Below are 14,846 nucleotides of genomic sequence, written 5' to 3'. Positions count from 1 at the left end.
CTACCGTGTTGCACCCTTATGCTTTTTTTTTTTCTTTGTTTATGAAACTCCAAGTATAAGAGTCACACCATAAACAATACATTGTTAAAATGTTTGGTTTATATTCTACTAGGTTTTCTTTTTGTAGTAGTTGTGATATGAGTGTTTGTTTGTGTTTGAACGCACACATGTTTAAATGCTCGCTTCATATTTTGCTAAGCATGCTTGTTCTAGTGCTAAGAGCTACTGCTACCAATTAACGTGGCTATCTCCATTGGTACTGAACAAGATATTGTTTTAATTTTCTCCATACATCTCTTCCCAATTGATGTCGGTGAATGTTGTTGTAGGGAGATAACAAAAAAATCTTTGGAGTTGGTAGACTTGCATTGCTGTATTCTAAATGTGGGGGGCTAATTTAAGTGATGAACATTTTGGCTGCTACAGGCATCCTCATGTACAATACAGTTTGTCACAGAACTTTGCCTCTGGTAATGACTGTCACACTACAATTAGAAAATCAAAATGGAGTAAATGAAACTTCCATATCTTAGGGACTTAGAGGTTCTTGTGTTGTTGAAGATCAAAAAACTTTAACTGTTGTTTTAATTCGTGGGACAACTAGAAACCGCTTTGCCATAAGTTAAATTGAGTTCATTCAAGTAGTTTCCTTTATTATTTTGAATTAATTTTTCTTATATTTAAACTTTTTAAGGCATTATGTACTACTTTTATTGTCTAATTATTCATTTGTAGAGTCTTGGAGAATACACTTACTTGATGCTAGTGGTGGTCGTGGAGATACGGGGATGAAGACTCCTTCTATTTTTTGTTATATTTTAAAACAATATTTTTATAACTCTTGAGGGTGTGGAGATATTTGGTTAAAAAATTACATTCAACAATTTGTATGTATGTATTTGTTTTAGATGAATGAAGTAACTTAAGAATTATGGTGTAATTTTATTTGCATGGATTTATTGTGAAAATTATAATTTTATAAATTATATATAAGGTTTTATAGGTACTTATAAATCCCAAAAAAAATTAAAGCTAGTAGATTATTAGTGATTCATGAAAAAAAGGTCACTAATAATTCATCATTTATATCCATTATTAGTGATGATTTTGAAATCGTTATTAATAAATTTTCACAGTAATTATTATTAGCGACCCATCATAGTTTGTCATTAATAGTGACTAGTAGTGATGGTTTTCGTCAGTCACTAATAATCAAAGTTTTTGATAGTGTGGAGAAAAACACCTATTCTAAATAATATGATTCTAACTAGTTCTCGAGAGTAAAGAAGTGTAAGTGCTATTGATCTTGTAGATAGGAATATCTCAAAGAAGTTATGGAGAAAGGATTTTGGTAAATAGTTAATGAATTAGAGTTGATGTTTCCTCTTTTCCAATATTTTTTGTGTCATATACATATTATCTTTTATGAAAATGACTAATAATGTGAGTTTTATTACCTTTTCAAACAATTGTTTTGCAATAATACATAATACATAATACATAATACATAATACATAAATTACTATAAGAAACTCAATAAGTACTATAAAAAAAAAAAAATTGAACACCAAACACATATTATTATAGTATAAGCTAATATTCTAATATCAAGAAATATTTATAAAAATACTCGCAGATAAAAGTGTCACTTAATAAAAAAAATATCATTATTTAATAATGAAGTGTTGCCAAACATAATGTAGATATAGTTAATATGTAAAATGGGAAACAAATGGTGCCACCTTTGATGGAAATGCATATGTAAATCTTACGTTTTCATCTACAATAAGTAGCATTTGATAAGGGTGGTAAAATGGGTTAGCGGGTCGGATTTTGACGGATCGTAAACGGGTAGGGATTAAATGAGTTCAGATTCGAGTTGACATGTTTACTAACATATAAATCCAAACCCGTTTGCTTAACAAATATGTCATAAACGAGTATCCGTTAAAAATCCATTTATAAATATAATTTATTTATTTTTAATTTTTTAATATATATCAAATTAAACGGGTCACCCGACGGGTACCTAACTGAAACCCACATACCCGTTTATTAAATGGGTCGAAATGGGTTCAGATTCGGGTTGACATGTTTACTAACATATAAATCCAAACCTGTTTGCTTAACAAACATGTCATAAACGAGTATCCGTTAAGAACCTATTTATATATATAATTTATTTATTTTTAATTTTTTAAAACAATTCATATAAAGTGACATATATATATATATATATATATAATAGCACTCTTTTATTTTATTTATTAATATCTTAACAAAAATATATCAAATTAAACGGGTCACCCGACGGGCGCCTAACCCAAACCTGCATAACCTGTTTATTAAATGGGTCAAATTTGGGTTGACCCGTTTATAAATGAGTAATCTTCTACTAAATCCGAACTCAATTTAAATGAGTGGGTTATGGGTCACTTGTCGGGTTTCGACCCATTTTGCCATCCCTAACATTTGATTGTATTTTTATAGACAATAATGTAGAAACTCCGAAGAGTGTTAATTGAAGAATTTATTATTATTGAAAATGTAATTTTAATATATATATATATATATATATATATTGTCAATTAAATTTGAGCTACACAAAAGATAGGCCATTTTTCATGCCCCTTCTCAACTGTGTTAAGATTAGATTTCCAAACATACATTATAGAAATTCATAGTTTAACTAATGGAATGTCTTGATTAAAATGGATAATTAATTGCTTTGAAAAAAACAACAGTATCCGTATAAAACTTTTTTCTCCTGATAGTTCAACCTCTATTAAAAGCTCATAAACGAACCGGCTGGTTCAACCTCTATTTAAAGCTTAAAATCGAACCGGCCGGTTCTCCCTCAAACGCCCCGTTGAAGGGCCGCAGCTTAAACCGTATGCTACCAGAGTATAGGCAAGAGGGACGAACTCGAGCGCAGGGATGGAGACGGAGGCACTAGCGGAGCTAGAGAGTCTCCAAGCCCGAATATTCCAACGCATTACAGCGCTCGAGCTCTGCCTCCTCCCCCAACCCTTCTCCACTTCCCAGGACCCAAACCACACGGCCGCCGCCGATAGGTCCAACACCACCACCACCACCACCGAGGCGCGCCTCTCCGCCATTCTTCGCAGCAACGGCGTCCGAGACTTCGCTTTCAAGAGGGTTCCTTCAGATTACTACGATCGACCCTTCGAATCCCGGCGAGACATCCTCGGTGCCGCGTCCATTGACCACCTCTGCAAGAGCATCGTCCTCGTAAGTTTTCTCTTGCCCTTCCTCCGATTGCTTTCTCATTCTGTAGTTTTGTGGTAATTTTTTTTCCCTAATCAAGCGTTAGCCATGATTTTTTTTTTTGGATTTCTAAGCAACCCGTTTGCGTGTGGAATTGGTAGTGGCATATCTCCTCTGCCTGCTTGTTGAATTTTTTCTTTTCTCGGAATGAAGGTTTCTGCATTTGCGGGAGTGAGACAAATATAAAGAGTGCAACTTTAGTAATAATGAGAGTCAAAATTAGGGAATGGTGAAGAGTGATATCCCGAAATGCCTAGTGTACTTACCACAATATCCAAAAGAAAAGAGAGACAATTTTTATTGTGCTTGATTAAGCCTGTCAAATTTGTTTGGGGGTGGAGGTACGGGTGCAGTTGGAGTTTGAGAACGTTGCTTGTAGAATAAAAGTGGGATCTAACAGATTTGTCATGCGGGGAAATGAATTTTTGGAGTATTGTGTGATTGGAGAAAAACTATCAAGGAAAAAAAAATTTATAGGATTACTAGCAAGTCCATGTATTAATCAAGAAGCAACAGATTGGGAAAATGAATATAGGTAGTGTTTGGGAGTATGAATTTCAAGACTTGAATTTGGATTTGTCTGGATTTAAAAGAAATTCAATATAATTTTGTACAATATTTTGTCCAAGTCCGTATAAACCCAAATCCAAGGTTTGAAATTCATGCTCTCAAACTTAAGGATAGAATATATGAAAATGTTGAAGGTGTAAGCTGCAACAAATTGACAAAATGACTTGATTATGTGCATTGAGGACCAATGATTTCACTGGTAAATACTGGTATCCTTTTAAGTTAAAGGGTGCTTTAATAGCAAGGCAGATTCCAAAAGGACATGTTTTAGAGCGATATACATGAATCACATTATCCACAAGGACATATTTTAAAGCTGTGAGACATTGAGATAGCTATGGTGTTAGACAGCATGCTGGATGATAGGGCTCTAGATCAAGGAGAAGGGTAAAAGGTATTGAACTCTCATCCCATGGAGGAAGGCTTTTCTTGATTCTGTTGAACCTGGTTGATTTTTCAACTTAAATAATAAACAATGATTTTGTAAAATTTTTGAGTGAAAGTTCATAACAAGGAGTGTTGTGTCTCAAAGCAGATTGTGGATAACAATTAAATACAACAGTTTTTTTGTTCAATAGAATGTTCAGGTATATATGTGCTGTATTCTATTAATTGTTACTTGTGTTCTTCTGTTAGTGTCATGGTCCCACATGGATATGTACTATAGAGATCTTCGGCTTATAAGGATGGTTTGAACTCCAACTAGGTGAGTCGCCTTTTATAGGACAATTTGTGAGGCCAATAGGCCAAAGCAGAAAATATATCACCAGAGTTGAGCCCAAGACCGTTACACTTAGCCATGTTGATTAAGTTCTAGTAGATGTTGTTTTGTAGTGCAATGTTCCAAAGTCCTGCCACTGTTATATCATCTGAGATTTAGGAGTCCTTTTAGCTAAAATTTATTTGTTCGGTTGCTTGGGGGCCCAGATTAAACTGTACTATCTTACTGTAATAACAATAATAGTAATAATAAGAATGTTTATAAATAAATAGTAATGATAAGAATAATAATTATAGGCTGTACTGTCTAGTATATTCATTCTGCTTTAGTTTAGTTCGCTGACTTGGAATCATTTTGATATGACTGAACACACTAAAGAATTTGGAAGAAGTCCATGCCTGTTACTGTCTTATTTAGACACTTTATATTATAATCAGTTCCTCTCAGATGTCCATTCTCCTATGTAACATGCATTCTCAAACATGAAAGTGTGAACTGATTTGTTGATATACGTTTTTAGGAGTTCATAATAGAGTCTTTAGATTATGTCACGCACACGCTTGCGACAGAGAATGTGTGTGGTGTACTCAAGCAGTCAGAGCAACCTCCATCTCCCTAGGTTCGGAATCCCTGTATGTGTATTTTATGATATATGACTGGTGTCATTGTTTGAAAATGGTCCCCTGTCATTCCAAAATGTTTTGAAATTGATGTTCCACATCCAATTTTTCAAACCCTAAAACGAATTAGCATTTTGTTTTTTAAAGAAACAACTTTCCAAGTGATATCAAAGCTCATTCTAAAAACATAAGAATGAGCATTTTTTAGAAGCCATATCACTTCAAGTCATCCTTATTAATATCATATTTATTTAATGAATCCATGTTGTAACCTGAACTTCTCATAGTGTAAGAAAACTTATTGCTCACTTACCCTGTTTTAGCTTTTATGTGTTTTCCTACAATTCAATCTTGTTTATGCATGCACTTCATAGAAAGTGCTAAAGCCATAGGAGGATTTAAAAAAGCCTTATAGTGTTTTAGTAATTAGTAGTGCTTTATGGGAGGCTTGAAATTTCCCTATAAAATTTTATTCTTAGGTTAACTATATTGTGAATAAAAGTTGAAAATTTTACAATATAGGAAACAAAAGGTATTTACCTCTCTTTCCACATAAATTTGTTATTGTAATTCAAAATTTAAATCAATCTATTATCAAAATTCAAATAATGTGTTTTGATTATTATAATTGACTATGAAAAGTAAACCTACACATTGTTCCTTGTTTCAGGTCAATACTCAAGCTCAGTCCAATGTTACTGACTGTAGTGATCGCAACAATTCAAAGTATTATGTTGTCGTCGTTCAGGTACTGAATTTTTTTTCTGCAACAACAACAACAAGCCTTAAGGGTTCATTTGGAATCATTTATATAGAAGTGTTTTTAAGAAAAAGTGCTGAATTTAATAAGTGTTGATAATAAGTGTTGAACTGAAAAAATATTGAAAGATAAGTAGTGTTTGGTTGTATTTAAAATAAGTAGTATTTGGATACTTACTTTTATTATCAGGTACTATATGATTATTTTTAAACATATTTTAGATTGCAAATATTAATATTTTTAAATTAAAAATTTCATTAATAATTATTTTAATTATTTATGATTAAAATTTAAATATTTTCTATTAAAAGAATAATGTAAGATTATTATTTTTAGTTAACAAAAATCTTGTTATTAGTGTTTATTTATGACATATTACTATCATATTAAATTATCATAAAAATAATATTATTAATTAAATCCAAAATTTTAATTTATTTAATGTTAATTTAAATTAATAAATAGTTCTTGTTCAATTCAGAATTGAATTATAATAACTAGTATACCATAATACATGGTAAAATAATATATAGATATTTTAAAAAATATTTTGAATTATAATAACTAGTATACCATAATATAAAATAATATATAGTTATTTTAAAATATATTTTAAATAAAAATAATAATATTTTTATAACTAAATTTAAATGATAGTAATATTAATTTAAATAATATTTAAAATTTGAATAATATTTAAAATTTAAATATTTTCTATAAAAAAAAATAATATAATATTCTTATTTATACATTAACAATAATCTTATTGTTAATGTATATTTATAACATATGATTATCACACTAAGTTATGTTAAAAATAGCATTAATAGCTAAATTTAAAAAATTAATTAATTTAATTTTAATTTAAATTTATAGATGGTACTTTTTATGCATTCCAAAATTTAGTTATATTTTATTAATAATTTATAGGCTATAATGCATCGTAAAATAATAGATGGTTAATTTTTAATTAACAATTTAATTGATAACTATGTTAACTGTTATCTTTAATTAATATTTAAATATTTTTATTAATTAAAATAAGAGAATATTATTTTTTGATTAACAATAATCTTGTTCTTAATTTATATTTATAACATATGATTATCATATTAATTTATATTAATATTATATTATTAATTAAATTAGTATTTTTAATTTTTAATATTATTTCAAATTAATAGATGATTTTTCTTCTTCATTCCATAATTGAATTATGTTTCATTAATAATTAATATATTATAATACATAATAAAATAGTATATGATTACCTTCTAATGTATTTTTTAAATTATAAAATAGCCACTACATTTTTCTATTTTTACAAAATCGATGCCGCCTATGAATAGTGCCACTTATAAGTGGCCAAAAAGTTATCTTCGATTGCTTCTCAAAATTCACTTAAAAAGTTTTCCAAAAGGTGATTTTGGAAAATCACTTTTTTGCAATACGTGTTTGTTGTAGTACAAGTCAAACGCCACTTTTTTGTAAAAGTGTTTAATTTAAGTGATAAATGCTATAAATACTTTTTTCTTTAGTGCTCCCAAATAGGAGCTAAGTCCCACTAGGTGGGGTTGGCTACATGAATCCTTTTCCACCAATTACACGATCGAGGGCATTTTCCTCAGCTAGCTTAAGAGCTATTGTATCCTTCCTTACTATTTCATTCCATGTCATTTATTTATTTTTCCTGTTCAATAATAATCTTCTAGCCAGCATTGATCACTGTTAGATTATCTTAGCTTTGGCCAGTTTTTCCACTGCAGTATACTGCTCGATTCAATGCTGAGATGGTGAAAAGCTTTCTGTATTCACTCAACAATGGCAAGATAGCAAAGAAGAAATTCAATTGTAAGTTGATGTCCTGTGAATGATTGAAAACGTTTAAGCAAAAATTTTTTAATTATAACTTTTTATTTATTTATACATGTTTTAGCTGTTGCAAAATGTAGCCAAAGAGAGTATATTATAAAAATAATAAGAAAAGTAGAAGAATTAATAGTGTGGTATAGTGGTAGTATGATGAGTTATATACATAAAAATTTATATGTAGATTCACATACTTGCATATATGATGCACGTGTAATTTTTACTAATGAGACGAAAAAAAAACTCTATATTTTCTTCTGTACCAGTTTGAATGATGGATTATGGCCTTCCACACACATAAGTGCATAATTACCCTTTTTTTTTCAACTTCCTTTCGCCCCCTTGTTTAGCTTTGACTCAACTGTAAGAGTGTTATTTCCTAACCTGACAATTTGTGAAACAGTCTTTTAAGTGCAGAGGTAAGACTACGTACATTATGCCCTCCCAGATCCCCAACTGCATGGCACCGTTCACTCTAGTTCCTACTGATTTTTACTTATCACTTACATAAAACACTCAGTCCAAATGCTTTATTTGAAGGAAACTTGACTTCTCACCCAGCAGAGAAGAATTTGATCCAATATTTCCAAGCCTTGTGCACTGGGTGGTAATATCTTTATTGTTTTTTAAAAAAATTTTTAGCAAATGAACCATTGGTTTCCTTTTCCCTATTCTTTCTCCATGCAGTTGGCAAAATGCCTGAAATCTAGTTATTACTTATAGGAATAAAGTATCAATGGTTCTCAATGATATGTTTATTCATTGCTCGATGTTTTAAAAGAGAAGCATATGAAATCAGTTCATAGTGGCAGAGAATTTATTGTAGGAGAGTTATTAGGTAATGTGTTTGAGAGTCTAGAACTACCAATCAACTGGCCCACAATTCCCTAACCCAAGCCCCAATCCAGTCCATTCAATAATGATCAACCAGTCTTACTAGAATGTGGAACGTTCTGGCTCATGGAATGGGAACAAGAATCGCTGTATGGAACATGCTGGAAAATATGGAACAACAAGGATATACTTATGTAGATATATCATGAAAATTATGTAATAGCACTTGTATATTTTGGAGGAGGATGTTAAGGTGTTTTGAAATCTTGGAGAGATTTTCATTTGTTTAATAGATTAATAATGGCTGAAAATAGAACTATTATTTTATAATTTTCAATTTTAATTGATAAAAACTATGTTAGGTGGAAATATTGAATTAAAACTTTGGGTCTTTAGACTTAGTATTCTGTAATGAAAATGTACCACATTTCACATTTGTTCTTGTACCAATTTGTGGCACGCCAATGTGTCAGCATTTTTTGGCAACTATGTGACCAACCAAAAGCAACTCCTGGCCCTTGGTCTTTTTACAAATATTGATGAAACTGGTTAATAATCAGCAAGAAAACCACCTAAAGTTTTTTAGGCGCACATGCACAGTATCTACTCTTTACTTTTTAGTTGGTATGTGCCTTGACTTTGGTATATATTTATTAAATTTTAAGACTTTAACTAATACAACAATGGAACTTATTTAGTTTATTATATTTTTATGTGCCCAATAAAGTAATGGAACTTGTATATTATATGTTCTAAGAGGTTGAGAGAATTTTGACTGATTATCTTACTAGTCTTTACAAAATCTGGGCCCAGATTTTGTCTAAGAGGCTTTAAGAGGTCTTAGGGAGCACAGTTATTTTGAAGCAGTCTTTTCCTTGTTTAAGGATATACAAACTTTTGACGCAGTTTTGGTTGCTAATGAAGTGAAAAAGGATGTGAGGAGGGGAGGGAAATCGGATTTTGAAACAGTCTATAACATGGTGAGTTGGGGTTTTATAGACCAAATGAAGGCTAAGAATGGTTTTGGAGATGTTTGGAGGAAATTTGATTGAAGGATGTTTATCTATGCTGAATATGATTTCCATAGTGAATGGTCAACCCAGGGAATGGTTTAAGGTGTCTTAAGGGTTGAGACATAGGGACCTTTATCCTTTTTTTTTTTTTTAAACTTTAGTGGTTGATAAGTTGAGCAGGTTGATTGGCCATGTTTGAGGCCTTGATGCTATTCATGGGCGTAAGGTAGGTAGGTAGGCAGCTGAAGTGTCCCATCTCTGATGGCACCATTCTTTTTCTTGAAGATAGTGTGGTGAAATTCCAAAAGATTTTAACCTTAAAATTTATGAGAAAATTTTGTGATTGAACATCAAGTCTAAGAGTGGGGTGGTGGAAATTAATATGGCGAGGAGTGAGTTAGAGGGTGGTTTTGTTGTTTAAGTTGGTTGGCAGCACCATCTTAGATAGACCTTTGATTAAATGGGTCTTCCTCTTGGAGGCAATCCTAACTCCTCTACTTTTTGGAGAGGATGGGTATTAGGTGGAGGGATGGAAGAGGGCTTATTTATCCTTAAGGGGCCTCATTTGTTTTGCTCATTTTTTTGTAAGAGTTCTTGCGAGTATCGCTGCTGCTCTGGAGAGGCGCACTAGATATTTTTTTTGTGTTTTGAGTATGTGGGATGAGAAAGAGAGATCATATTGTTAGCTGGGGTAAGGTTAGAAGACCTTAGTCTGAATGGGGCTTTGGTCTTGAGAATTTGGTGATTTGAAACATTTTTTTGGTTGGGTAATGGTTATGGAGGTTCCCCTTTTTGAGATAGATTCCTTATGGCGCGAGGTTGTTAAAGAAATGTAGGCCAAGTAGTATACCAGTGAGGAGAAGTGAGCCAGTAATTGTTAATGGCAGTGGAATGGGTAGAGGTAGACCTAAAGTAACTTGGAATGATATAGGGAGTAAGGATTTTGTAGCCCTTAAACTGCTGGAGGAAATTGCCCAAATCATGTAAATTGGCAGAAAAATATTCATGTAGCAGATTCCATCTAGTGGCTTAAGGCTTGATTTGTTGGAATCATTGGATACTGGATGTTGTGGTAATGCTTCTCCTTTTCTTCTGTCCTCTTAGCTGGTTCAGGGTTGGAAATGGGAATCTCATTCGGTTTTGGGAGGATATTTGAGTGGGTGAGGTTTCTTTGGGGTCATTGGTTCCTCTCTTCTTCCATTCATAACAATGCATCAATTAATGCATTCTATCCTTTAGAGGGGTGCTCTCTTTCTTGGGATTTTCACTTTTAAAAAAAATCTATGAACAAGACATTGATGACCTTAGCATGTTGTTTTGTTGAGAGTGTAGGACTCTTTGGTTCCTCAAGTGAGGATGATTTGAGGATTTGGATTAGGTATGCTACTGGCTCTTTTACTTCTCTTATTTGTTGAAAACCTCGTGCTTTCTTCTTTCCGCTTAATAATTTTATTTGGAAAGCTAAGGCTCCTTTTTGATCAGTGCTTTCATTTGGATGCTGGTTCTGGCTTTATACTAATGATTTTTTGCAAGGAGGCCCTATAAGGCCATTAGTATGGAATATGCATTATGTGCCTAGAGTTGAACAATGGAGCATCTTTTTCTCCACTGTGAGGTGGCTAAGCAGCTCTAGGCCAGTTAATTCTCAGTTTTCGTTGAGGTGATGGTATTGCTTGTCTTATCGGGGCTTGGCGATGCTGTTTTTGCTTGTTTTTTGAGTTTTCGGGTGGAAAGTAATGCAAGGACTTTAGATGGAAAAACATCTTCTTCCCATTTATCATGGGATATAGTTTTTTTCCTTGCTTCCTTTTGGCGACATTATTTAGGGTTCTTTTGGGAAGTTGTTTTGGCTGATTTTAGAGGAATTGAAGGGGAACTTTATTGTAACTGTTTTCATTGGAGTCATTGTTCCTTGTCTCTTCTGTCTTCAATTCATAACAATGCCTCGATTAATGCATTTTATCCCTTGGAGAGGGAATTTCTTTCTTGAGATTTTCACTTTTTAGGAGTCTCAATGAAAGAGAGGTTAATGACCTTAGCGTTTTGTTTTGTTGAGAGTGTTGGAAGTGAGGAATGACTCGAGGATTTGGATTGGGGATGCTACTGGAACTGGTTTTCTTATTATGAAATCTTTCTTTTCTCATCTGTTGAAAACCTCAAGCTTTTTTTCTTTCCTCTTGAATAATTTTATTTGGGAGTCTAAGGCTCCTTTTGAGATTAGTGCTTTCATGTGGATTATGGTTTTCAGTAGGCTTAACACTAATGATCTGTTGCAAGCAAGGATGCCCTATGAGGCCATCAATCCAGATATATGCATTATGTTTTTAGAGTTGGAACTAGTGAGCATCTGTTTCCCCATTGTGAGGTGGCTTAGCAACTTTAGGTCAATCAGTTCTCAATTCTTGATGAGGTGATGGTACTGCCACAAACTGTTGAAACTTTTTTATTGTTATGATATTGGGGTTTTGGGATGAGTAAGAATGAGTTGATTTTTTGGAAATGATATTTTTTGCTTTTTTCGAAATTCATGGATCGAAAAAAAATGCCAGGTGTTTTAATGGCAAAAGAATTCCTTCCATTCATTATAGGATATAGTTGTTTTCCTGCTTCCTTTGGGCACTCTCTTTGGTGTCCTTTCCGCCCCCGCCCCCGGGGTGGGGTTGCTATCTGATTCAGAGGAATTGTAAGGGGACTTTATTGTAATTGTTTTCTGGTTTTTTAAAGAGGATATCTTATCCTTTATGGCTCCATCCTTTGCAACTCTCTCTTTTCTATAAATGTTAGTATTTTTCTATAATAAAAATGTTAGTGCAACTAAAGGATCCAAAATACATAAAAGAATGGAATATATTGTAGATCATGATACAGTTTATTGAATCTACTTCAGATTTGACAATGCTAGTACCTCAACCATGTTTAGATGAATATACCTTTTAGAAGCAAATTTGATTTCAAGCATACATGAACTTTGATAGTTTTATCCACATAATGATGACATGCATGATTTGTGTTGTGCTGCAATATTATCTTTTTTTTTTTCCTCAATATTGATTGGTAACTCTTGTATGATTTGCTAATGTCTTCCCATGCTCGTGTACATTTTTTTTTTATAACCTTTTTCTACTTGTTAATGCAATAATGTTTCTTCTTCTGTAGTGAGGCTTGCTCCTGAGGAGTCATCACACCAGTTGACTGGGTATGAGCACAATGGTGTAACGTGCATTGGAATGAAAACAGACATTCCGGTTAGTAATCATTCTGTACAATAATTTATGAGGTATTTTGTGGTAGGATGGAAAGCAAATGATTCTGTTTTGTTTAGCTCCTTCTTTTGTCACTCTTTAATTGACTCTGTTGGTGCATGTATTGTATTACTGTTACTTTCCTGATGCGTTGTATCATATCATGAATTTTAGTCTATGCTGTCTAATAATGAATACCGATATTGACTACCACGTTGAAAATCCTACTACAATCGATAAAGGAAATAAGATGGAACAACTGTCTGAAATTTTTTGTTCTTCTAAACTACTTTTTAAACCCCTATAACACATGCTTGTCAATTTTGTTATCTTGCAAAAGGACCTTTTGCATCACACATGTGCATGATGCGTTGTTTCCCAAGTACCTTGATTTGGTCTAGGCAGTGTCTCTGATTGCAGGCATTGACTGGTCATACACAAGTATATGCATGGAAAAAGAACTTTAGTTCTACACTTAATATGCTTGATATCTGATGCAACTGCTGCTCATAAATTGAGCCTTGCCAACTTTTATGCTCTTTTCTTAAAATCATCCATGTCAAAACTTATGCCCCAATAACTTGATGCTAGGATCCTCCACGTATATGTGGAAAAATAATTTAGTTCATCCCACCCCACTGGGGTAGGTCAGGTGGCAACTGGGACTTTGATCTTTCACAAAGTTCCTGGGTTCTAGTTGCCATCCTGAGTTTTCTCAGGGCGTACCTGGGTGTGTTGAAGGGGAGAAGGCGTACCCTGGGTTTTGGTAAAGAGGTAAGGGTCCGCAGGTCTGAAGGGCCCTGGCCACCCCAGGTTTCCTACAGTCATCAACAAAAGAAAAAAAAAAAAAAAGAATTTAGTTCACTGTACTCCATACGCTAAATATCCAATTCAAATGCGGTTCCTAAGTTGAACCCTGCTGACTGTATGCCTACTAGCATTTGTAACTGGATATTATTATCCTTCATGTGACTTCTGGAGTAAGGCAGTGACCCTTTAGTCCCTCGTAGTAGCCATTTCAATCAATGATCCTCTCCCATGTATATGATTTCGATATTGTTCTAGAGAATGCCTTTTTTTCTTCACATTTTTGACAAATAATATCCTCGGAGTTGTCGTTGAAATGAATAGTGAGCCCATGTTTAATGGTTTATGTCTATTAATCAAAATTTTGATGCAAAATATACCACTAATTGGAGGAATTACTGGCTCGTTTCAGGTGATTTTGGATGAAGCTATTGTAAAACTCAGTCCTAACTTCTTCTGGTTGGGAGGTGGGGAGATTGATCTAAAGCTGGGTATTAGGACATCTGAATTCGTTGAATTTGTAAAACCTTTCATTGTCACCTGTAGTTGCAACTGATTGCTTCCAGAGGAAGCATTTTGTGATAGATTGAGAAGTAGCAACTGATTACTTCCAGAGGAAGCATTATGTGATGGATTGAGAAGACCACAGGATAGATGAAATTGAGACTCATCAAACTTATAATTTCTGAGAAATGCAATTATCATGGATTTTTGCTCTTGTTCGGTATCTTGCTTCACAATGCTGGTGAGCTTCCAAGTAAATTTTGTCTTGCATGTATTTCTGGTGTATTTGGTGGCTTTGTTAGAGTTTGTTTATGTGCACATAAACAAGTATTTCAAAGTCAGGCTTTGAAATCCTTGATGTCACAGGAGATTGTTGGTCTTGTGGGAGGTCAACAATCACCCTCCTTTGACTTCGGTGCCACATCATGTTTTCTGGGTCACAGACCTTTTGAGCTTGTTTGAAACTTGAAAACTATATAACATATTAAAAGATTCATACTTTCATTACTTTCATATTTGGTTCTCATCAAAAGTGAAGAAAATAAAATATATGAACACCATTTAGTTTTTATTTCTGATTAATATTTTACGTTTTCTTAATTTCTAATTATATTAAAA

At 33.0% G+C, this 14,846-nt stretch overlaps 1 protein-coding gene across 1 annotated transcript; it reads left to right on the top strand.

Moving 5' to 3' along the window:
- Nucleotides 1-2,852: 2,852 nt before the first annotated feature.
- On the top strand, nt 2,853-14,442 carry LOC131164534 (uncharacterized). Its single transcript, XM_058121800.1, has 5 exons — nt 2,853-3,252; nt 5,870-5,947; nt 7,726-7,810; nt 12,832-12,920; nt 14,137-14,442. Exons 1-5 carry the CDS (start codon nt 2,938-2,940, stop codon nt 14,278-14,280), a joined length of 711 nt encoding a protein of 236 aa, XP_057977783.1. The 5' UTR covers nt 2,853-2,937; the 3' UTR covers nt 14,281-14,442.
- Nucleotides 14,443-14,846: the final 404 nt, after the last annotated feature.

Source organism: Malania oleifera, chromosome 9 (genome assembly GCF_029873635.1).
Source record: "Malania oleifera isolate guangnan ecotype guangnan chromosome 9, ASM2987363v1, whole genome shotgun sequence".
Classification (NCBI taxonomy): Eukaryota; Viridiplantae; Streptophyta; class Magnoliopsida; order Santalales; family Ximeniaceae; genus Malania; species Malania oleifera.
The sequence above is the reverse complement of the archived record's forward strand: the minus strand, read 5'-3'. Positions and strand labels throughout refer to the sequence as shown.